The sequence below is a fragment of the Amblyraja radiata genome, chromosome 26, assembly GCF_010909765.2.
Source record: "Amblyraja radiata isolate CabotCenter1 chromosome 26, sAmbRad1.1.pri, whole genome shotgun sequence".
NCBI lineage: Eukaryota > Metazoa > Chordata > Chondrichthyes > Rajiformes > Rajidae > Amblyraja > Amblyraja radiata.
The window spans coordinates 24,639,332-24,665,264 of NC_045981.1; the positions used below are offsets into that span (position 1 = coordinate 24,639,332).

The window sequence follows — 25,933 nt, forward strand, 5'->3', positions numbered from 1 at the left end:
GCCTGCTTCCATCCCACTTTATGCAACATGCTGCTGGAAACCATATGAAAACAAAATGGACCACGGAGGTTCAAATCACCACAAGGATTGAGGATGGAAGAGGGCCAGAACAGTATTGGAATAGTCAAAGATAGAGATAACAAAACCATGGATGAGGGTTTCAATGAATTCCGGACAAGACTGCAGCATCATAGTAATGAGTGTTTTGTTCAGGTATAAATACTTATCCTGTAAGCACTTAACTCAAATGTTAAATTATGAAAATGTTATTGGATCTTGTGACCTGGGTTAAATATCATAACCAAAAAGGGGCTTATTTCAAGAAGGATAGAACTGAGCAGTAGAAAGAGTATGTGAAAGAACAAATCTTTGCAAGGATTCACTACGTTAAGTAAGATGTTCTGTCAATATCAAAAGTACATGCATTTGTAAAGAACTGAACAAAGACTGACGGGTAATTGTACGAAGTTCTCTAAAATTACAAGAAGATTTGATACGGACTAAATTAAATAATGCTGTAAACTGCTCACTGGGATTGTGTGATTAAATACCTGCCGGTTTAATTTTCTATCCCACTGCCAAGCATCTGTGGCCTCCTGTACTGATGAAGGCACCCAATGCAAGCTTGAGGAACCTCATCTTCCATCTGCACACTTTACAGTTTTCTGGATTCTATATTGAATTGTATACTTCAAGTAATTTGATGCTTGTATCAGTTGTGCATTTGTGGCTTGATTGTTGTATTTATTCCTCCAATTTTCCCCTCTGGTAATTGTTGGGCATGTTTTCATGCACTGCGATTCGTAGCTTTTACATCGTTCTATCTATATTCTCTCTCTCTCTCTAACTACCCCCATTCATTCACTGACCAGAAAATCATATCCCCAGGGTCATCCAGTTTTCCCTCTCAGAGACTGATCCACCCTAACCTTTCTACAGCTAAGCAAGGTTCTTTTTTGTCTCTGTCCCTGTTCTACTAAAGGCTCTTTGACCTGTAACATGAGCAGCTTCTCTTCCAGCTGAATATTTCCAGCATTTTCTATTTTTTAAATTATGGGACTAAGTGCCTGCTTGGTTTAGCATGGAAGCTTGTTAAATGCAGGACTAGTCTCCATCACGATTTCAACATCTAGTCAATGGTAACTAATTATTTCCAACACAATTCAACTGAAAGATACCCCTAAATCAAGCATTCCATGTGTTAGCCCCTCATCCACCATCTAAAACTCTCCTTTCCCTCTCCCCACTTAACACACCACCCCCTCATACACAACTCCAACAAATACTGCTAATGCATCAAGCACTATCAGCAATATGCTCTGCTCAATTTGCTAAAATGACTTCAGCAGTCCTTCCTAAATCTGCAACTTCTACCACCTGAAAGGGCAAGTGTAGTAAGAACTTGGGAAGACCACCACCTACAAATTACACAACATCTCACACTGAAAATATAACTGATAGTGTTTAGCCTAGCTTATACACGATTGCAAGATCTCCCGGCATCTCAAAACAACTTATAAACAACTCAACCAATTCAAAGATAGAAAACACAGTTTTATGAAAGCTGAATCGTGCAATGTCCATAAGGGAAACCTGTACGTGCAGTGTCTTTGGATTACCAGCAGGCATTTAACAAGGTGTCGCATGAAAGTCGGGTGCATTAGGCAAGAGCTCACTGCATTGGGTAGAAATGTGGTAACATAGATTAAAGACTGTTAACACAGAGAATCAGAATAAATGTGTGTTTGTCAGGCTACAAGGTTGGTAACTAGAGTAGTGCCACGAGGATCAGTTCTGCACCCTCAATGACCATTTACATTATCTTCCACCCTCTGCTTCTTTCCATGGCCATTTTTCTACCCAGTTGGCTATCTCTTCCTGGACCCCATGCAATCTAACTTTCCAGAGCAGCCCAGTCTTCCGGCACTTCACCCATATCTCTGCCAGAAGCCTATACATTCTTCACTAGCCTCCCACTGTGTCCTCGGATATATCTGATCAGACCCAGGAGGTTTGTTTACTTTCTTATCACCAAACTCCTTTGAGTCCTGATGGTCACAGTATAAATCCTAGATTTCTAACAGTGAGAACAATATCTATGACCTTCAGTCAGCAGCTAACCAAAGAAAGGGAGCCACCATTTGAAGTCATTGGAGACTGCAAATACTGGAATCTGGAAGAAAAAAAAACAAGCCAATGGAGGAACTCAGTGGGTTAGGCAGCATCCAGTATCAGGACTGGTGCATGGTCTGAAGCTGAAATGTGCACAATCCCTCTGACTTCACAGATGCTGCTTGATCCGTTGTGTACCTGCAGTTGTTTGACGTCATAATTTGATGAGCACCGTTGAGAATGCAAGGCTGATTGTGAAGGGCTGAGGTTTGTTGAGCGAGGACACAGACACAGACACAGACACAGACGCACGCACGCACGCACGCGCACACACACACACACACACACTAAAAGAGGCCCTTGCTGGAAAGCTCAGTCTCAAATAATTGTCACATATGGTAAGAGTGGAGAAAACATGATGACTCACCTCATCACTCAGATCTCGTGAGACGTACAGCAGAATATCTCGAGCAATATCTGCAAAGAATTTGTCACCAGAAGTCTGTAAAAAAATGCATCAATATTTAAACTGAATAACTGATGGACCAACAAAAGAAACAACAACCTGGTTACTGGCAGAGTTCTGTCACTCAAGACTAAGTTGAAGCAAAACTACATGAAGTTTTGATTCATCTCCCATGTAAACAAACAGTAACCATATAACCATATAACAATTACAGCACGGAAACAGGCCATCTCGACCCTTCTAGTCCGTGCCGAACACATAATCTCCCCTAGTCCCATATACCTGCGCTCAGACCATAACCCTCCATTCCTTTCCCATCCATATAACTATCCAATTTATTTTTAAATGATAAAAACGAACCTGCCTCCACCACCTTCACTGGAAGCTCATTCCACACAGCTACCACTCTCTGAGTAAATGGTGAACATTAAAAAGATGAGACATTGCTGAGAATTTTTTGCATTCTTGTCCTAGTGCTTGACAATATTTGTACGCCCTGGCTGCAATTTTCCCCAACATCGGTTCTACAACCCTTACCTGATGTCTTGTATCTATCATCATCATCCGCAGAAATTTGCAAACTTACAGAATGCCCTCAACCCTAACATGCAGTATTAAGATAAAAGCCTCGAAACATGGGCCATTGGAATTTATCGCGCCCAGTAATCAAACATTTGATGTCAATGCAAACGGCGTCATCATTCAACTTCACCTCACTGGTATAGGAGAATAATCTGCAATAATCTGCATTAACTAAGGATAGGGCCTTAGTGATGGCCCAGTGGGGTAGGGAGAAAGTATAAACCAAAGCAGTGCTACTTGTGAATGATGGTATGGGCAGATCTCACCTCGCATCGTAGACAAAAATACCATGCTCAAATAAACTGAACTGAAATAAATCTCAGATTATCAGAGGCCTTTACTCTGTAACTTGCCAATGCTTTGCATTCCATGGGAGCATTTGACAGGACAGTGTAGACGGGACTTTAGTCTGTAACTTGCCAATGCTTTGCATTCCATGGGAGCATTTGACAGGACAGTGTAGACGGGACTTTAGTCAACCATTTCTCCACCAGATTAATATATCTGATGTGGGCAGTGAGCAAGTGAAATGATGTGTGTTCCATCCACAGTGCCAATATTGTACATCTTGCCAAACACAAAAATTTAAAAATAAACTCGGCTTATTACAAAAGACAAGATACACACCCACATAAACCTACAGTCTGCAAAAGAAAATGCTCAACTTCTGTGTTTAAGATTGGTATCAGCTAGAAATGTAATTCCAATGCTCAACAATAAACAGAAAGAAAGGCGAAGAAATCCTTTCATTTGGAAGACGGATAACTTTCTGAATCTTGGGAAAGGTTAACAAGTTATACCCGATTACCTCCCTCTGAAATGTTCCTGGGAGTTAAGTGTAATATGATTCGTGTCGACTGTTTATTCCTAGGATAAGCAACTCTGAAAACAAGTGTCTCGTCTCGAATGACTTCTCATTTCCTGAAACTGCAGTCAGTTATTGATTTCCGTTAGCTGTCACCTGATTAATGTTTTTCTAAATCTAGCTCCTGAAATAGTTCCAAATGTCACTCATAGACAATGAGTGAAAGTGAAGCAGGCCAGAGATTGAGAAGTGCTTAACATTGTAATTAAACCAGAGATACTGATTTTGTGCCTGTTGTGACAGTTCCTGGCTGCAAGTGTCACTCTGACCATGACTTAGCCTAAGTGCAGCACTCTCAGTCCTGTAGCAGAAGGGATCGAGTACCACTACAGAGAATCAAATACAACATCAAGCATAAACGAACATACCACCACTGTACTGTTGTAGATGCCGCCTTTCAGATGAATTGTTATCCGAGGTTGTTGTCTATCCTCTCAGAAGGAGGTAAAAGATCCTGATGCACGACCTCAGAACAGCACAAACATTATCCCTGGTGCCCTTGCTCATATATATCACAACCGTCAATCAACAAAACAGATTCTATTTTCATTATTTTTTTGTTTATGCAAGATGCAACTATAAACCACTCCAAGGCATTCACTGGTCACAAAATATATTTTTATGAAATGCACATCTTTCTGACAGAAACATTATTTTTAAGATCTTATTTATAGTTGTTTAAAAAATATATGCAGTTTGCCTCCTGAATAGTTAATTTTTTAAGGTGAGATCCTCACCCTACCTTTGAAAAAGAACCACAGGCTGTTAGAATACACAAGTAAGAAAATAATCTGCCAGTTGAAGAGCCTTGCTCAGATTACAACTGCAGTACAGCCATTTAACTTCAACTGTGTTTCAGGAAGGCTTCTGTAGTCTTGGAATGGCTATGAACAGGTACATCAGGATGACACCAAAGCTAAAAGGACATCATAATCTGGAAAGCTGATTAAGTAAGCTTGTATTTTATTGAATATAGAGGACCAAGCACTGCCCTAAATTATGTCTTTTAAATGATGAATGGATGTTTACAGGGTTGATACAGCAAAGGGATTTCTTCCAGGGAACACTGGGGCACAAGGTTGACATAACTGTACGTCAGATATGAGTGAGATCTGGAAGCATTTCTTCACACTGAGGGCAAGTTGAACCTGAATCAACTTTCAAAACTAAGACTCAGCAAGCAGGATACCAAAATATACGGAACAGAGGTGAAATGGAAGAAAGGCAGAATCCAATAGAACTGCAGAACCTGGAGGGACTGATTAATCTCTCCTGATTCCTATCTTGTTAATGCCACGCAGTTGTTATGCTCAAGAGTTTTAAAGGACTGCTCTTGAGTAGAGGTTGGCATTGGGTGGGTGTGGAGGGGGTTGGGGACTATCACACTGCAGCCTTACAATTCTATTCGATTGGATTGAAACTGCCAGCTAAATGCCGCTGCAGAGACTACCTACGATAACTGGAGGTATTCCTTTAATCGCACCATCAGGATGTGTTCCGGTTATACAGGAAAATTAAATACAAGCAGCTTCTGTTAATACCAATTTTTAGTCATGCCTGATATGATGCTGACACTGAATTCACCCTGACACCTAATCATTCTATATTGTAGGGTGGCACATGGTACACTTGCTGCCTTACCGAGACCCGGGTTCGATCCTGACTACGGGTGCTATTTGTATGGAGTTTGTATTCTCCCTGTGACTGCATGGGTTTTCTCGGGGTGCTCCCACATTCCAAAGACCTGTGAGTTTGTAAGTTAATTGACTTCTGTAAATTGTCCCTTATGTGTAGGATAGAACTAGCGTACGAGTGATCGCTGGTCGGTGTGGACTCTGTGGGCCGAAGGGCCTGATTTCACGCTGTATCTCTAAACTAAATTAAGTTATTCATAAAAATCCAAGATTTTTGATTTCGAACTCAATAATGCATCATAAGAAATTTTTATATTCAGAGTGAGGTAATTTTATTACCACAAATGCGTAAATCAAGACAGCAACAAAGATCATTAAAGAGAACCTAGATAAGTACAAGAAGGAGAAGGGGACTATAGGTTACACTGATAGAATAAATAATGTGGAAGCACAATGCTGTGGTGTTCAAAACACCAGCACAACAAACCAATGGGTCCAAATACCCAATTTCTGTCTTGCAAGTTTGATTTAACAAGTAACTCTCCATATAGAGATTTGCCAATTGAACAAATAGAATTCCAAGCCAGTGTTGTGGTGCTACGACACCACTCAACACCCATTGGTTGGAAGTGACAAGGGGATCAACTGCAGACCACAGTTTTGATCATCCATCTCCAAATAGAGAAAATTGATATAGGTAATGTTTGGGAGCAATAACTATAATCCTTGCACATGAATGGCACACCAACACACTTGCATATGGGAATCTGGACATTGGACTGTTTTAAAGTCATCATACAGCTCTACCCCAATTAGACTCAACAACAAGGTGCACCATATAATGGTAGTAAAATATCAAGGAATTGAGTTTGGTGCAGGAACATAGAACTGAATACTAAAGAAAATCAGACGTGATCTTATTGAATTACAGAGCAGATAGAGAGCGGGGGTTGAATAAACGACTCCTGTTTCTATTTCCTATTTTATAGTAACACACACGAGGGAAGGCCATCATCCGGCAGGGGTTTACACCATAAACCCAGCAGGGCTCAATGCCATAAACCCACCTAGCAGAGCACAGTAGCATGTTGCTAACTGAGAAACGGTGGAAGTGATGATCAATATTTTACACTCTAAACCTGTAACAACAGAATCAAAGTCAGTGAAAGCCAACACGCTTTCAAGTTTAGCAATCTTATCGATAATGTTTTTCCCATTTTTATAAATTTCTCCACTTGCCCCATCTTGTATTCTTAGTTTAGTTTAGAGATACAACGCGGAAACAGGCCCTTCGGCCCACCAAGTCCAATAAAACCAATGATCCCCGCACACTTACACTACCCTACACACACTAGGGACAATTTACAATTTTACCAAGCCAATTATCCTACAATGGACAAGGGAGAGCACGTGGATGTAGTGTACCTGGACTTCCAGAAAACATTTGATAAGGTCCCACGTAGGAGATTAGTGGGCAAAATTAGGGCACATGGTATTGGGGGTAGAGTGCTGACATGGATAGAAAATTGGTTGGAAGATAGGAAACAAAGAGTAGGGATGGCAGGCTGTGACTAGTGGGGTACCGCAAGGCTCGGTGCTGGGACCGCAGTTATTTACAATATATATTAATAATTTAGATGAAGGGATTACAAGTAACATTAGCAAATTTGCAAATGACACAAAGCTGGGTGGTGGTGTGAACTGTGAGGAGGATGCTGTGAGAATGCAACGTAACTTGGACAGGTTGGGTTGGGGTGGAAGATTGCAACCTTCACGTGGTCCGCCCTGCTTCGACTAATGCAATCAACTCGACGTGCACAAACAGAAGATCAAATAGAACAAGTTGTCCTACAACTTTAGGCTTTGCACGCCACACAAGAGAAGAAGAAGACAGGTTGGGTGAGTGGGCAGATGCATGGCAGATGCAGTTTAATGTGGATAAATGTGAGGTTATCCACTTTGGTAGCAAAAACATAAAGCCAGTTTATTATCTAAATGGTGTCAAGTTGGGAAAGGGGGAAGTACAACGGGATCTGGGGGTCCTTGTTCATCAGTCAATGAAAGTAAGCATGCAGGTACAGCAGGCAGTGAAGAAAGCGAATGGCATGTTGGCCTTCATAACAAGAGAAGTCGAGTATAGGAGCAAAGAGGTCCTTCTGCAGTTATACAGGGCCCTAGTGAGACCACACCTGGAGTATTGTGTGCAGTTTTGGTCCCCTAATTTGAGGAAGAACATTCTTGCTATTGAGGGAGTGCAGCGTAGGTTTACCAGGTTAATTAATTTAAGAATAAGGGGTAAGCCATTTAGAACAGAGACGAGGAAACACTTTTTCTCACAGAGAGTTGTGAGTCTGTAGAATTCTCTGCCTCAGAGGGTGGTGGAGGCTGCTTCTCTGGATACTTTCAAGAGAGAGCTAGATAGGGTTCTTAAAGATAGTGGAGTCATGGGATATGGGAAGCAGGAATGGGGTACTGATTGTGGATGATCAGCCATGATCACATTGAATGGCGATGCTGGCTCGATGGGCCAAATGGCCTACTCCTGCACCTATTGTCTATTGATACCACTAAACTGGGCATTTGGCTTTAGCACAATATGCTACTTTAAAAAGGCCCCATGTTCATAATTGCCCAGCACAATTCAACTATATGGGGCACAAAATTATAGACATTTCTTTCCATGCATTCTTTCCCCTACCGTTCTGCAGCCCAGCTGCCACCCAGTTCCTCTACATAACAAAATTGTTGTTACTTCAGCAACTAGCTCTATTAATCTGGAATATTAACTTCCTCTCAAGTTATTCCACAATCTGCTATTTCCAGTCTTTTGTTGTGTTTTTGTCAACAGATGGAGTTCTGCAATTTGTAAAACTTATTAACCACAGCAACAAGCTGAGTACAGAGTGACATGAAGATATCGGCAGCCTCATTAAAGACAAATCATTAATCCCGCAATTTTTCCTTCCTGATTAAAATGATTAATCGTTCCCAAAAAAAAAAAAAATGATATAAATCAGGATTCTGAGATTAGCAGAAGGTCCTGGGAGGAAAGGCAGTGCACAAACAGAGACATAAGTCAACCGGGATCATTTTAACTCCTTTACCCGACCAAGATTGTGCCAGCAGAGAGACAGATAAGATCCCTACTGTGGTCTATAATCTCTATCGCTGTTATACTTCCAGTATTTAACATCTGCAGCACTTTCTTTGTGATAATTTCCTTCCTCATTTCTGAACAGAAATCTGCTTCTGGTGGACAACACTTTGCCAAGGACAGTGTGTGCCAGATTTAACAATTCTTTCAGTAAGATGAAAAGAGTTCCTCTCGGACTGCAAAGTTATGGAAAGTGCTTGAGTAAAGATTATCCTAATACTCCTTGCTCCAGTTAGTTGAAAGTATGTATAAATCAAGTTGGTGTCCGGCTCTAATCACCTGCAATGTAGAATCTCTCTATCAGACCGATATATTGTGCTGCTTTTCTACTTCTTAGCAACAGTAATTTTCATATTTTCAAAAGTGAAATCACATTCTACAATATCAGAATTTTTTAATAGACCTTTTATTGTTGAAACAATGCTACATGATAATAAATAAAGTTTGGAACACCGCAATGGTCTTACCTGTTGAAAACAACAGCAACTTGGTGAGGGAGTTTAGGAAGGAATATCCATACTCAGGGTGATGCAACTGAAGCAATAATGGTGCATTTGAAATGTCAGCAATGAATAAGATGTCAGAGTTGCAGAACCTCGGGAGTTGTAAGGCTTGATGGGCCAGGCAAGACAATTCATTTACAGAATGGCTTGGACATAAAACTACAGTGTTGCTTTGGTTCCATGTGTGCGGTTCTATATAAGGAGCAAGACATTGTACAGAACCAAGCACATCTATCCATGCTGTCAACAGTCAGCTTGAGGTTTCCGACTTAAGTTACTTTATATCTAATGTAAACAGATTTGACTACAACATCCATAGCAAGCGTTCATGCTTACTTTCCAGATCTGAGAAATATGAGGAATTATTACATTTTCTTGTAATATAGTAAGGCGTTTGATTCATTAATGCTGTGCTGGCTCGCAGAGCAATATCACTCCCCCACATTTATGGACCTCTTTAAATCTCTTCATCAAGAGTTTTTTTCACCTGCCCTAATATCTCTGCATTTCAGTGCTAGACTTTATTCCTGTTTTATTTCACACACTCATTAACCCCCCTTGGATTCTCCTGCCACCCACCTACACAAGCGATAATTTAGTGGCCAATTAACGTACCAACCAAGCCACAAAGACTCGAGATAAAATGACTCCTTGTGCATGATGATTATTCTTCACAACATCTTTGAAGAGAGATGAACAGAAAGAAACATTTGGATGTTTTCCTGCAAGTTACTGATTCAGCCAGATAAAAGCAAACTTAAAATGATTATAAGAAATACATTCTAGTTTTGTACAAGAAGCTCAAATCGGAATGAACAAAATCAAGAAAGTTAATGAAATATTCAACTGGCAAAGTATGCTTTTTATTATTTTATTGAAGGAGAAAAAGTTAAAAGCATAATCTAGGTTATATGCTCGGGGTAGAGGGGAAGGGGTAGCAACATAAGAGTATGTGGAAGCAGACTGATATGGATACAAGCATCAGCACAGGCAAATTCTGTCATTTATCGGGAATCCGTGTACCACCAGCTCCCCCTTATGACCAATGAAGAAATGTGCAGTGGCATAAGTTTCTGATGCATCTTGGTGATGGTGGGCACAGTTCTAATTTTCTTTATTTTTGATTCATTTTCAGAGGATTTAGCTACTTTTAATCGAGTGAATATATGCAGCAGATCAGAGATGCATATTTTTACAAATTCAGAGGGGGTACAGAATATTTGTAGCACAGGTAATTTAAGTATCTGAGGCTTGAGGGTGGTAAGAGTTATAAACTCACCCATGATCTTCACCTTATACAACAGAGCAAGCGATAGCCATTCAGCCTATATTATCAATACCAACTCACAGGAGAGAAGTCACATTAGTTCCATCCCCCATCTCGCTTTCCTGTATCCCTGCGAGCTTATTTGATGTACTGAAATAATTACGACTTCCATTCATTTCCAATCATTAAGATAGGAAAACATCTCAAGCCATTTAAATAGGGCATAATAACTGAAAAACTGAAACCCTGCCAGGAGAGTGTATGGATTTATTGTAATACATTCATTGAAGGGCTATTGGCTTTGCAGGCTGAGCTAGCATGTAAATGCTCGTCTTTGTTTTCCCTTGCTGCTGGTGAGCTGCCTTGTTAAACTACAACAGTCCTCAGGTGCGGGTATACCAAAACGCTGTTGGGGAGAGAGCTTCAACATTTTGATCCAGTGAAGGAAACCCATAGTGCTGTTAGGAAGAGAGTTTCAATATATTGACCTGGTGAAGGAATGACTAGAGATTTCCACGTCAGGATGGTGGTGTCTTGGAGGGCAACTTCCAGGTGGGTGAACTCCAGGAGATTGATAATAGGGGAATTCAGTGATGGTGATGCTATTGGACATCTGGTGGCATTGGTTCGATTTTCTCTTGGTGGATATCCTCTTTGTCTGGCACTTGTAGGGCATGAATGTTACTTGCCACCTATCAGCCTGGATATTGTCCAAGTCTTGCTACGTTTTGTAGTGGACTAGTTCATTATCGGAGGAATTGCAACTAGTGCCAGGCATTGTGCGAGCAGGAGTGAAAACTCTGACCTTATGATTGAAGTACAGTCTTTAATGAACATGTTTGGGCCAACCCTGAGAAAGTCCTGCAGAAATGTACTTTGGATGAGTTGATTGACCTCCATCCACCATAACCATCCTCCTTTGTGCTAGATGTAATTTAAATCAGAGGAAGGTTTTCCCTTATTCCCACTGATTCCAGTTTAGCCAGGGCTCCTTAATGCTGCACTTATTCAAGTGATGGTATGGGCAGTTCTCTTACTTCACCTCTAGAGTTCAGCTCTTTTGGCTATAATGAGGTCAACAATTGGACGACCTGATTGTCTGTGAGCAGGCTGTTACCAAACAATTGTCACTTGGAAGCACTGTCATAATCCCTTCCATCACTTTCCTGAAATAAACCAATGGAGCGGTAATTGGCTCGGTACAAGATAGATTTTAATGACCATCTTAAAGAAGGAAGGTGGAGGCAGTGAGGCTTAGAAATGGAACTCCAGTATATTGTGCCTGAGTAATTACTTTGTGTTTTGTTCTGATTTTAAACATCATGCAAACCCATGCTAGATAGTCTGAAGAAGGGTCTCGACCCGAAACGTCACCCTTCATTCCTTCACTCCATAGATGCTGCCTCACCCACTGAATTTCTCCAGCATTTTTGTCTACCTTTATGCTAGATATGGATTTGAGCTCGTCCCCTATCCACGCTGTGGGTAGAGAGAACTATACTCAGTAACTAACCCATGTCCTAACAATGTATACTGAATCTAAAACAGTGACACCTCTCGGTCCATGAATTATTATTACTCATTTTGATTATCATAAATGTATACAAAAGCTGTGACTTAAAAGCTGTGAATGTGAAAAGGTTGCTCTTTCTTTTAGTTTACCTGATAAGCTTCTGTGTAAGAAACTGCCAGCTGCCCCTGATCATACAGCATCTTCTCAAAGTGGGGGACATGCCAGTGGCGGTCTGTGGAATAGCGATGGAAGCCCTAGTGTAGAGCAGAGCAACATTAAAGTTTGAACAAGCATCCAATTTACCTGCAATCACCAACTAAATGGGCAATTTGCTTGAACAAAAATTATATTAGAACATTATAGAAACAGAACATTATATTAATATTACACTTCATATGCATTGCCTCAACTGCGATGCAGTCTATAAGGATCTAGGGTAGTGCAGGAACTCAAGCAATAACTTTTGCATGGGAAGTTAAATAATGAGGACTTGACACTACATCCTGACAAACCAAGCCTTAAAAACCTCAAGGATCCATGAGGTTTACTTGTCACAACTCATGCCATCTTCAATGAACCCAAGAAACATAAAGACAGTCGCTCAGGTCTGTGAAATTGCAGTGAACCCTAACTGGCATTAATGAAGCTTCCTTGATGCACAATGTAACCGTAATATGTGTTCCACAGGAACAACATCCAAACAAAAAATTGACATCAATCAACAAAGGCAAATACACCTCTGAAGATACAAAACGGAAGGTTTCTGGAGCATCTCCAGAGAGGGAGAAGAGGCAGTACTGTTTAGGGAGGAAATTCAAGAGTTAGGGCTTTAATAGCTTAATGCACGGCCATTGATGATGGTAAGGTCATGTGTAAGCAATCAGAATTGTGGGAATGTACACAATGTTGTTAACATTTTCCAAGGCTTTCGAGGTCCCTCATGGTAGGATGATCCAAAAGATTAAGACATGCGGAATTGATGATTACTTGGTCATATGGATTCAGAACTGGCTTATTCATAAAAGGGGGTTGTGGTGGGTGGTAGATATTCTGGTGGGTGGTCTGTTCCACAGGGATCTGTTCTGAGACCTCTGCTGTTTATGGTATACATAAACAACCTAGATGTAAATGGAGGTCACTAAGTTTGCTGATGACACCAACATTGGATGAGTTGCAGCAGTGAGGAATACTGAGAAAAGATACAGCGGGGAGATAGATCAGCTACAGAAACGGGTGGAAAAAGGGCAGAGGGAGTTTAATCTGAGCAAGTTGCACTTTGGGAAGTTTATTGTAAAGAAAGAGTATACAGTTAATAGAAAAACTGTCCAAGTTCATAGCTCATGAAAGGTGCATAGGATGGTAAAGAAGACATATGGTATTCGGCACGGACTTGTAGGGCCGAGATGGCCTGTTTCCGTGCTGTAATTGTTATATGGTATTCTTGCCTTCATTACTAGGGGCTTGAAATAAAATAGTCAGGAGCCCATGATCAGCTCTTGGAGTTTGGATAGGTGCCGAAATGAAACTTCTGTGGAACACATATTAAGATGTGCATAATGAAAACTGGTACGCCCTATTGGGAACTCTCTGGGGAGACGACACTTAGCAGCAGAGCCATAGTGGTGGGTGACTCCATTGTCCGAGAAGCGGACAGTAGATTCTGTGGCGGCAGACGAGACACGAGGATGGTATGTTGCCTCCCTGGTGCCAGGGTTTAAGATGTCACAAGCTGAATTCAGAACATCCTCGAGAGGGAAAGTGAACAGCCGGCAGGAGTTGTGCACGTAGGCACAAACGACATCGGGAAGAAGAGGAAGGAGGTTCTGCAAAGCGAGTTCAGAGAGTTAGGAAGAAGACTGAAAAGCAGGACTTCTAGGGTGGATATCTCTAGATTGCTTCAAGTATCACGTGCTAGTGAGGACAGGAACAGAGAGATAGGGGATCTGAATGTGTGGCTGAGGGCCTGGTGCAGGGAGCAAGGATTTAAATTTACAGACCACTGGGATCACTTCTGGGGTAGGGGTGACCTGTACAAAAGGGACGGGTTACATCTTAACTGGAGGGGAACTGACGTTCTGGCAGGCAGGTTTGCTAGGGCTACACGTGTGGGTTTAAACTAAATAGTGGGGAGAAGGATTTCACAAATTAGGAGTGTAAAGATGGAGTTGAAGGGGAAGTACAGGAAAATTTACAAAAGACTCTCGAATTAATGGGAAAGAAAGTTCGAGAAGGGATAAGAGAGTAAGGTCAGGGCCAATTGCAAGCGGTGAGAGAGGGGAGGTGAATACAGTGGTCAAAGTGTTGTATATGAATGCGCGAAATAAAGTGGACGAGCTTGAGGCTCAGTTAGAAATTGGCAAGTATGATGTTGTGGGAATTACAGTGACATGAAGGTGCAAGAAGGCCAGGGCTGGGAATTAAATATTAAAGCATATACCTCCTATCGAAAAGACAGACAGGTGGGCAGAGGGGGTGGGGTAGCTCTATTGGTGAGGAATGAAATTCAGTCCCTTGCAAGGAGTGACATTGAAACAGAAGATGTGGAGTCAGTATGGATAGAACTAAGGAATTGTAAGGGTGAAAAGACCCTAATGGGACTTATCTACAGGCCCCCAAACAGTAGCCTAGATATATGATTGCAATCAGGAGTTAAAATTGGCATGTAGTAAAGGTAATGCTACAGTTGTCATGGGAGATTTCAACATGCAGGTAGACTGGGAACATCAGGTTGGGACTGGACCCCAAGAAAGGGAGTTTGTGGTGTGCCTCCATGATGGATTCTTAGAGCAGCTTGTATTGGAGCCTACCTGTGAGAATGCAATTCTGGATTTAGTGTTATGTAATGAACCGGATTTGATAAAGGAACTTGAGGTTAAGGAGGCATTAGGAGGTAGTGACCAAAATATGGTCACGTTTAATCTACAATTGGAGAGGGAGAAGGGTAAATTGGAGGCGTGGGTGTTACAGTTGAATAAAGGGGACTATGGAGCCATGAGGGAAGAGCTGGCCAAAGATGACTTGAAAAATACCCTAGCAGGGATGACAGTGGAACAACAATGGCAGATATTTCTGGGAATAGTACAGAAGGTGCAAGATCAGTTCATTCCAAAGAGGAAGAAAGATTCCTAGGGGAGTAAGGGGCGACCATGACTGACAAGGGATGTTAGGAACGGTATAAAAATAAAAGAGAAGTACAACGTAGAAAAGATGAGCGGGAAGCAAGAGGATTGGGTAATGTTTAAAGAGCACAGAAGAGAACTGAAAAGGCAAATGCGGGGAGAAAAGATGAGGTACGAAAGTAAGCTAGCCAAGAATATAAAGGAGGATAGTAAAGGCTTCTTTAGGTATGTGAAGAGGAAAAAATTAGTTAAGACCAAAGTTGGACCCTTGAAGACTGAAAAATGTGAATTTATTATGGGGAACAAGGAAATGGCAGATGAGTTGAACAGGTACTTTGGATCCGTCTTCACTAAGGAGGACACAAACAATCTTCCTGATATACTCGTGGCCAGAGGATCTGGGGTGACGGAGGAACTGAAGGAAATCCACATTAGGCAGGAAATGGTTTTGGGTAGATTGATGGGACTGAAAGCTGATAAATCCCCAGGGCTTGATGGTCTGCATCCCAGGGTACTTAAGGAAGTGGCTCTAGAAATCATGGATGCATTGGTGATAATTTTACAATGTTCTATAGATTCAGGATCAGTTCAGGGATATAGATAATGTTGTGGAGCAGAGGCTGGAAATTGGCAAGTATGGAAGGATTTTTGAAGTTTGAGTTAAATTGCATTTCGCATCTTGGACTCTCTGCTCACAACCCTCACTCGCCCACAGCTGTGGGATGTGTTGCTTAACCCTTACCTCAGAATGCCCTAACAGTCTTTGACAAGACTGGAGATGGGGCCTCGCTTTCTGTCACCGCTTTGTAACCATTCTTAAGTAACTCAGAGGTTCACAGACATTGAAAAACTATTAACATCGATTTCATTGAAAAGCCCATTCATTTGAAAGGAATTAAAAATTTAAAGCACATTAAAGCACTGACAAATAATTAAACACATTAAAATAAAGTTAGTACAGAAATAAATAAGTGATTTGAACTTAATTAAATGAATTTAATTACCCATCTCATCTATGCCTCCTAGATTCCCTATTCAAGTTAATGGAGTTGTTGTACAGATCTGGCCTTTGGGTGAATATTTTGGTGTAATAGCAGGGGAATCCAGCACATCATAATAATAATAATAATAATAATAATAATAATAATAATAATAATAATAATAATAATAATAATAATTATTATTATTATTATTATTATATTTTATTGTCATTGCACATCAGTGCAACGAGATTTGGTATGCAGCTTCCAACCGATGTCCAAAAAAAATAAACTGTGCGACGTGACCATCTGAGGGAGACAGTCCAGGGGGGATGGGGGGCACTCAGCAGGGCCGGTTCAGAGCCGCTATAGCTCTGGGAATGAAGCTGTTTCTGAATCTGGAGGTTCGGGCGTAGAAGGCCTTGTAACGTCTGCCGGAGGGAAGTAGTTCGAACAGTCCATTACAAGGGTGTGAGGAGTCTTTATGGATGCTGACGGCCTTCCTGAGGCACCGTGTGTGGTAGATGCCCTCCAAGGCTGGTAGCTGTGTCCCAATAATCCTCTGCGCTCTGTGGACGACGCGCTGAAGAGCTCTCCTCTCCGCCTCCATGCATCTGAGATACCACACAGAGATGCCATACGTTAATATGCTCTCTGTGGTGCAGCGGTAGAAGGTTGTCAGCAGCTGTTGGGGCAGACCAGTCTTTTTTAATGTCCTCAGGAAGAACAGTCGTTGCTGTGCCTTCTTGACCAGCGCAGTGGTGTTGGTGGACCATGTGAGGTCCTCTGAAATGTGAGTGCCCAGAAACATAAAGCTGGACACTCTCTCCACACTTTCCCCGTAAATGGAGATTGGGGCGTATTCTCCATTATGGAACATCCTGAAGTCAATAATCAGCTCCTTGCTCTTGGAGGTGTTTAGTGACAAGTTGTTACGTGCGCACCAGTCCACCAGGTTCCGCACCTCCGCTCTGTATTTTGTTTCATCACCGTTGGTGATCAGCCCAATCACTGTTGTGTCGTCTGCAAACTTCATCTCTCCATGTGAATTTCACATCTCCATGTGAAGTCCATCCACCCAGAGAAGCAAGAGATAAGCCAACTTTAGTCACTCAGCACTTCTCCCACTTCCATTAAAGTCCTAGATGGACCTTCCTCGGAATGATGCAACTGTCAGCAACAGCAGGCTCAGTCCGGCCTGCCACCACTGATCTTGATGTCCTGACTGGCTTCATGTTCACCAAACTCTGAAATTCTCATGCCTCTGATCGGCTGACTTCCTTTCTGTCTATTTATGCTTCCTCTTCCAGCTCTAATTGGAGTAGTGGCTGGACAATATCCTTACAGAAATTTCATTCCAATTCCCATGCCTTTCACATTGACAGCACCCCCATCACCTCCTTTGATTTCTCCACTGCTTTGTCACACTGTTTGTCTAACATCCAGAAATAGAGCAAAAATTCCCTGTAGCTATATATTGGGAAGACCAAAGCCATTCCACTCCCCAGCACCCGACTCCATTCCTCTCTATAGCAAATGCCTAAAGTTCATTGCTAGAGCGTTATAACTATCAAAACGAGTTTCCATACCCAATCCTTAACCATAGCATTACCTCCATAACATTGCACAACCCCACCCCAGACTTTTCTCATCTCCTGCTGATAACCATCTCCATCCTTTGGCTACCCTGAGATGTAACTATTATAATGCAGTCCGAGCTGGCTTCTCATTTTCCAAAAGTGAGCCCAAGCAAAGCCTGGCTGCCCCCATTCCAAATCACATCATTTCTTGATCATCCAACATCCTTGTGGTCAATGATTTACAGCAGCTCCCGGTTCACCACTGATTGTTGTAAAATTCCCGTCCTTTTTCAAATCTCATCATAGTCTTGTGGCTTACAAGCCTCAACATTAATCACCCACAACTGCACCAAAATATCCTTCCTCAGCTTCACTGTCTCCCATCAGTTTTTTTCCAGATACTCTGCCAGTTTGCCAGTATCTTTGTTCAATGTCCCAATATTACACTTGGTGGATTGTCAACTTTTAATTTGAACCAACTTTAGTGAAGCACATTTAGAGTTTTGAGATTCAGAGATCTGTCACACACTCTGATATATCCAAAAATCAGGCCTTCAAGCTTTATTAATAGTTGCTGATCCCAGCTTGAATTATGTGGAGGTTGTGAAAAGGGGGAACAGTGGAAGAAGTGTGTCAGTTTCATACTTGGTAGAATTCTCCACAGCATGAACTCTGCCAAAATCTCAGTGAACTCGGAATGATGTTGAAACGTTGTAACCAAAAATTCTGCCCTTTTCAAGGTTTAGGTGGACTTTAAAGACTGATCGACAGTATGTGCAGACGACCACAACGCTTCCATTTATCCTGGTAAATTAAATTGCAATCATTGTACCACCACAGAATGATTAATATGATATTTCATATTTAGCCTAAATAAGTAATTTCTGTTTCCAGCTCTAACTCATCCAGAAAAGTATTTTTCACGAGTCTCGGGGGGATCTACCTGCCCAATATGATCATGAATTCCTCCATGAGCCATCATTTTCAGCGTGTGTAGAGCCATCTCCAGTGCTCGAGCTCCTTTTGCAGAGGTCTTGTTCAAAGCCCATAAACGAAACAGGAAATTGAAGTTTACTGTTCAGAGAACAAATGTTATAAAGTTATGAACCATCAATCAACTATATCCCAGCATTATGACGTTTAACCAGATGAGTGATGTACCAGACTCTACTCCATTCCCATGGAAACCTCTGTCTGCACGTATTTCCATTGCACTATATTCCATTTACCTTGCACTTGTTGTTTCTTCTATGCACATACTCCTTCATCACTCCCTTTCAAATACACGTTCCTGAAAGAATATCCCTCATATAAATCTTCCTTTGCTTTCTCTCCTTCATTTACACCATCCCTGCTTCCCATTATCTCACTAGCTTAGAATGAAATCAAAGCACCTTTTACTGCTTTAAAGGAGCAGTATAAATGCAAGCCGTATTTGTGTCTGGCCAAACAATATTTGCATCTTGAGGCATGCTTATATTTCTCACCTGGTGATGGAAATTTTGGTGACTCACGGAATCCTCCGTATTCATCGTCATAAGAATTAGTCAATTGTTGGAAACATGTTTCCATCACTTGGGGACAAGATGGTGGCACTCCCTCCCTGCCAGAGCTCATTGCCACACCTTTCTGCAGCGCTGTCAGTATCTTGTTGCTGCGTTCAATAATTCCATTCCGGTCCCTTTTCCACTGAAACAAACATTTGACAGGTGAACAAACATGGAAATATAAAATAACTAATTATTTCCAATTGCTTTAGAAGTACTTCCTCTGAGGATTAAATATATACTCATATACAGTGAGAACAATAACCTAAAGCTGACTCTGCTAATAAACATTCAATGAGTTAGAGATGGAAACAGGCCCTTCAGCTCACCAAGTCCACAAACCAGAGCACCCGGACAATACTTCAAAGGGAAAATGTGCAACCACACAGACAGCACCCAACATCAGGATTGAACCCATGTCTTTGGCAATGCGAGACAAGGCGCTAACCAGCCTAATTAAACAGATTTTTTCATTTAGAATGCAATAGATGGTGATGATTAGTTTCTCAAATGGCACCTGTTTCATACTCCCCTTAAATTCAGCTGCTTTATCAGGTCTGCTCCTTCTGCAGAACACGTTGTACTTGAAAATGAATCATCTTCCTTCGTTGATGTGGGATGAGAATACCATGGCTCTCTACCCATTAGCACCGTGGAAGTATCATCACCAACAGTTAAAGAAAATGGCTCAATCACATCCCCTCCCAAAACAGTTTATTTTATTTTAGGGATACAGCCCCGAAACAGGTCCTTCGGCCCATCAAGTCTGCGATGACCAGCGATCCCCATACACTAACACTATCCTACATATTAGGGGCAATTTTACAATTATACCAAGACAATTAGCCCACGCCTTTGGAGTGTGGGGGAAACCGGATTTCCCTGGGAAAAAACGGGCAGAATGTACAAACTCCGTACAGACAAACTCTGTATAGTCAGGATCGAACCCGGGTCTGTGGCGGTGTAAGGCAGTAAATCTACCACTGTGCCACCATGCCACCCCATAAATGTAATTGATGAGTTAAGAAAAAGTCTAATGAATTCCATCCAAGATGAATAAATCTACCAATGGAAAGTCAAATAAAATGGCCTTATACATTTAAAACAAAGAAAGCAAATCTTCAGAATATTGTATCTAACCTTTGTCAAAGGCTCGGAACAAAGGAACATAACCCTTTCATCTTCTTGGAATTGCTCCTCCATTCAATTACATCATGGGTGATCTGTAAACTTAATTCCATCTGCTTTACAAACCATAAGACTTTTATTTCAACTAAGATAGGCATGTCCAAGCATTCAAACATTAGGAGACAACCTCACAGCATCTTTTAACACCAAAGGATAGCAAACCTGGTCAGCCAAGTTCTTCAACACAGTCTTGAAGCCTGGTCGGTGTGAACCATCTTCAGGGGCAAAGTAGGTCCCTCCGGCAAAGGGCTTGAGGTCAGGGGTCAACCACACACTCATTGGCCATCCTCCACCTCCAGTTGTTGCCTGCAATCAAAACGGATAAGAACCACTGTTAAAGCCCCTGTGGAAGATTTTATTTTCCACAACTCGTTAAAACGGCCAAACCTACATAGGGAAGAGACTTTAAAAGGCACAGAGACACTAATAAGGCAATAGATGATTTCTGCATGTCCGAAAGCACTTTACAACAGTTAAGTATTTTGAAATGCAGCCACCGTCACCATGAAGGAAATGTAACAACCAATTTACACACAGCAATATCTAGTTTTAGTTTTAGAGAGATAAAGAACACTTGATACAGAAGGTGGTGGAGGTAATTTGGCCCTGGTGACTGAACATTTACGTCTGTATCACTTTCCTGTCCAATCACATTTTTCTTGATTCTCTCAATATGCAAAGATATATCTAGCTCTATGGACAGAAGGTTCTGAAGCTGCCACATCTGATAATCTGATTGATCCAACTTGGTCAGACACAGGAGATAGCTCCTTTCTAGTGCAATGGCATTGTTTACATCCACATAATAGAGCACACAAGTCAGTTTAAACTTCTTAATCAAGAGGCAGCGACTTTAAACTAGTATGGTTGGGGGGAGGGACTCGAATTGGGAAAGCTAGCAGTGTGTGAGGCAGAGAATGGTAGCACTCTGACCCAAAATGTAGGGGAGAGAGAAGAAAAAGACAATAAACAGAGAATAAGAGAGGGTGGGTTTCTTAAATGTGTATATTTTAATGCTAAGGGCATTGTAAGAAAGATGGATGAACTTAGAGCCTGGATTGACACCTGAAGTGTGATGTTGTGGCGATCAGTGAAACATGGTTGCAGGAGAGCTGTGATTGGAAACTAAATATTCCAGGATTTTGCTGCTTCAGGTGTGATAGAATTGGAGGGGCAAGACGTGGAGGTGTTGCATTGCTTATCAGGGAAGATATTACAGCAGTGCTTTGGCAGGATAGATTAGAGGGCTCGTCTAGGGAAGCTATTTGGGTGGAACTGAGCAATGGGAAAGGGGTAGCAACACTTATAGGGGCGTATTATAGACCGCCTAATGGGGAGCGAGAATTGGAAGAGCAAATATGTAAGGAGATTGCAGATATTAGTAGTAAGCACAAGGTAGTGATTGTGGGAGATATCAATTTTCCACACATAGACTGGGAAACACATTCTGTAAATGGGCTGGATGGGTTGGAGTTTGTAAAATGTGTGCAGGATAGTTTTTTGCAGCAAAACATAGAAGTACCTACTAGAGAAGGGGCGGTGCTGGACCTCCTGTTAGGAAATGAGACGGGTCAGGTGGCAGAGGTATGCGTTGGGGAACAGTTCGGGACCAGTGATCACAATACCATTAGTTTCAATATAATTATGGAGAGGGTCAGAACTGGACCTAGGGTTGAGATTTTTGATTGGAGAAGGGCTAACTTTGAGGAGATGTGAAAGGATTTAAAAGGAGTAAATTGGGACAGTTTGTTTTATGGGAAAGATGTGGAAGAGAAATGGAGGACATTTAAAGGTGAAATTTTAAGAGTACAGAATCTTTATGTCCCTGTTCGGTTGAAAGGAAATAGTAAAAATTGGAAAGAGCCATGGCTTTCAAGGGAAATTGGACACTTGGTTCAGAAAAAGAGAGAGATCTACAATAATTATAGGCAGCATGGAGTAAATGAGGTGCTTGAGGAGTATAAAGAATGTAATAAGAATCTTAAGAAAGAAATTAGAAAAGCTAAAAGAAGATATGAGGTTGCTTTGGCAAGTAAGGTGAAAGTAAATCCAAAGGGTTTCTACAGCTATATTAATAGCAAAAGGATAACGAGGAATAAAATTGGTCCATTAGAGAGTCAGAGTGGACAGCTATCTGCAGAGCCAAAAGAGATGGGGGAGATATTGAACAATTTCTTTTCTTCGGTATTCACCAAGGAGAAGGATATTGAATTATGTGAGGTAAGGGAAACAAGTAGAGTAGCTATGGAAACTATGAGATTCAAAGAAGAGGAAGTACTGACACTTCTGAGAAATATAAAAGTGGATAAGTCTCCAGGTCCGGACAGGATATTCCCTAGGACATTGAGGGAAGTTAGTGTAGAAATAGCAGGGGCTATGACAGAAATATTTCAAATGTCATTAGAAACGGGAATAGTGCCGGAGGATTGGCGTACTGCGCATGTTGTTCCATTGTTTAAAAAGGGGTCTAAGAGTAAACCTAGCAATTATAGACCTGTTAGTTTGACGTCAGTGGTGGGCAAATTAATGGAAAGGATACTTAGAGATAATATATATAAGCATCTGGATAAACAGGGTCTGATTAGGAATAGTCAACATGGATTTGTGCCTGGAAGGTCATGTTTGACTAATCTTCTTGAATTTTTTGAAGAGGTTACTCGGGAAATTGATGAGGATAAAGCAGTGGATGTTGTATATATGGACTTCAGTAAGGCCTTTGACAAGGTTCCTCACGGAAGGTTGGTTAAGAAGGTTCAATTGTTGGGTATTAATGGTGGAGTAGCAAGATGGATTCAACTGTGGCTGAATGGGAGATGCCAGAGAGTAATGGTGGATGGTTGTTTGTCAGGTTAGAGGCCAGTGACTAGTGGGGTGCCACAGGGATCTGTGTTGGGTCCACTGTTGTTTGTCATGTACATCAATGATCTGGATGATGGTGGTAAATTGGATTAGTAAGTATGCAGATGATACTAAGATAGGTGGGGTTGTGGATAATGAAGTAGATTTTCAAAGTCTACAGAGAGATTTATGCCAGTTGGAAGAGTGGGCTGAAAGATGGCAGATGGAGTTTAATGCTGATAAGTGTGAGGTGCTACATCTTGGCAGGACAAATCAAAATAGGACGTACATGGTAAATGGTAGGGAATTGAAGAATGCAGGTGAACAGAGGGATCTGGGAATAACTGTGCACAGTTCCCTGAAAGTGGAATCTCATGTAGATAGGGTGGTAAAGAAAGCTTTTGGTGTGCTGGCCTTTATAAATCAGAGCATTGAGTATAGAAGTTGGGATGCAATGTTAAAATTGTACAAGGCATTGGTGAGGCCAATTCTGGAGTATGGTGTACAATTTTGGTCGCCTAATTATAGGAAAGATGTCAACAAAATAGAGAGAGTACAGAGGAGATTTACTAGAATGTTGCCTGGGTTTCAGCAACTAAGTTACAGAGAAAGGTTGAACAACCATATAACCATATAACAATTACAGCACGGAAACAGGCCATCTCGACCCTTCTAGTCCGTGCCGAACACGTATTCTCCCCTAGTCCCATACACCTGCGTTCAGACCATAACCCTCCATTCCTTTCCCGTCCATATAACTATCCAATTTATTTTTAAATGATAAAAACGAACCTGCCTCCACCACCTTCACTGGAAGCTCATTCCACACAGCCACCACTCTCTGAGTAAAGTTAGGGCTTTATTCTTTGGAGCGCAGAAGGTTAAGGGGGGACTTGATAGAGGTCTTTAAAATGATGAGAGGGATAGACAGAGTTGACGTGGATAAGCTTTTCCAACTGAGAGTAGGGAAGATTCAAACAAGGGGACATGACTTGAGAATTAAGGGACAGAAGTTTAGGGGTAACATGAGGGGGAACTTCTTTACTCAGAGAGTGGTGGCTGTGTGGAATGAGCTTCCAGTGAAGGTGGTGGAGGCAGGTTCGTTTTTATCATTTAAAAATAAATTGGATAGTTATATGGACGGGAAAGGAATGGAGGGTTATGGTCTGAGCGCAGGTATATGGGACTAGGGGAGAATACGTGTTCGGCACGGACTAGAAGGGTCGAGATGGCCTGTTTCCGTGCTGTAATTGTTATATGGTTATATAAGTCAAGAAGGTGCTTTGTCCTGATGGGTGTCATTGGAATTGCATTTGTGCAGACAAGTAGAAACATTTTCATCACTTCTGACATTCCTTGTAGATGCTGGAAAGCTCTGAGGTATTAGGGGTTGCATCAGTCACCACAAGATACCCAGTCTGACCTGGTGCTACATTCACAGTATTTATGCATCTAGTCCAGTTGATCTTCTCGTCAGTGATAAGCCTCAAGATGCTGACTGTATGACAATGAAGGTCAAGGATAGTTGGTCAATGACTGACACTTCTGTGATGTAAATTTTCCTTGCCACTTATCATCCTGTGACTATATGTTGTCTAGTCTTGCTGCAGGCAGACGTGTACTACTTCATTTGCTGACGAGTTCATGAATATTCTGCAATCAGCAGCAAATATATCCACTTCTGCTGCACTCTCAAAGGTGTTGTCTTTCAAAGGAAACATTTGTCTAAATTGGAACATGGAACCACTGAGGTGGCAGAGCCACTCAATCTGTCAACTTTTATTTATTTGCAGTTTGGACTCAATTTTGTTCAGAAGTGTGAACTGTGTGTTACATCTCATTCTGCTAAACAAAAAAGTAAACATAGCTCCATCTGTTGCAATCTACCTCTCCGTCCTATCATATTATCTATCTGAAGATGTGTCCCAACCCAAAACTTCACCTATCCATTTTCTCCAGAGATGCTGCCTGACCTGCTGAGTTACTCCAGCAGTTTGTGTCTATCTTTGGTTCTGCAGTTCCTTTTTTATTATGTCCCATGATATCACTTGCATTTACAATTTTCTGGGATCAACCACCATAAACTTCTACAATACAGTAGGCTTTAGACAAATGCCTTGCCTTACCTTCCCCATTGTATCACACTGCTCTCTGATAAAGATTCACTGCAAGACCCTGGAAAACATGGACCATTTCCCATGTCTCAGTTACCCCCACCTCTCTCATTGATGAGGAATGATGGTCAAACTCATGATTATGCATTAGCACAGCTATGAACGATCTGTCTTGTTCAGTGTTCAATTGAGAAAATCAGAGTTTGAAGATCAAGCTGTCAGACCTGGCACAAAATATCTGATCTACTGGGGAACAATCATCTCTGTCCTTTTACATGCCACTAAGATCTGGACTAGCTACAGAAGGCTTCTCAAGACATAAGAAAATACCACCAATGCTGTCTCCACAACAACCCCAACATTGATGTCCTAGCTACACTCAGTTGGCTGCACTAGGCAGGCCACATTGTTTGCATGCCAAACACCAGATTTCTTGGCAGTCATTTTCTACCTAGCTCTCATGGGAATAGG

General features: G+C 41.6%; 1 protein-coding gene across 1 annotated transcript in view; it reads right to left on the bottom strand.

Annotated features, from left to right (window-relative positions):
• spata20 (spermatogenesis associated 20) overlaps window positions 1-25,933 on the bottom strand; it is a 288,180-nt gene that overhangs the window by 243,188 nt on the left and 19,059 nt on the right. The window contains exons 5-9 of the mRNA XM_033044507.1: window positions 20,673-20,816; window positions 19,263-19,464; window positions 18,719-18,849; window positions 12,246-12,350; window positions 2,540-2,614 (exon numbers count right to left, since the gene is read on the bottom strand). Of these exons, the coding sequence (XP_032900398.1) occupies window positions 2,540-2,614; window positions 12,246-12,350; window positions 18,719-18,849; window positions 19,263-19,464; window positions 20,673-20,816 (657 nt within the window). The remainder of the gene's footprint in view (window positions 1-2,539; window positions 2,615-12,245; window positions 12,351-18,718; window positions 18,850-19,262; window positions 19,465-20,672; window positions 20,817-25,933) is intronic.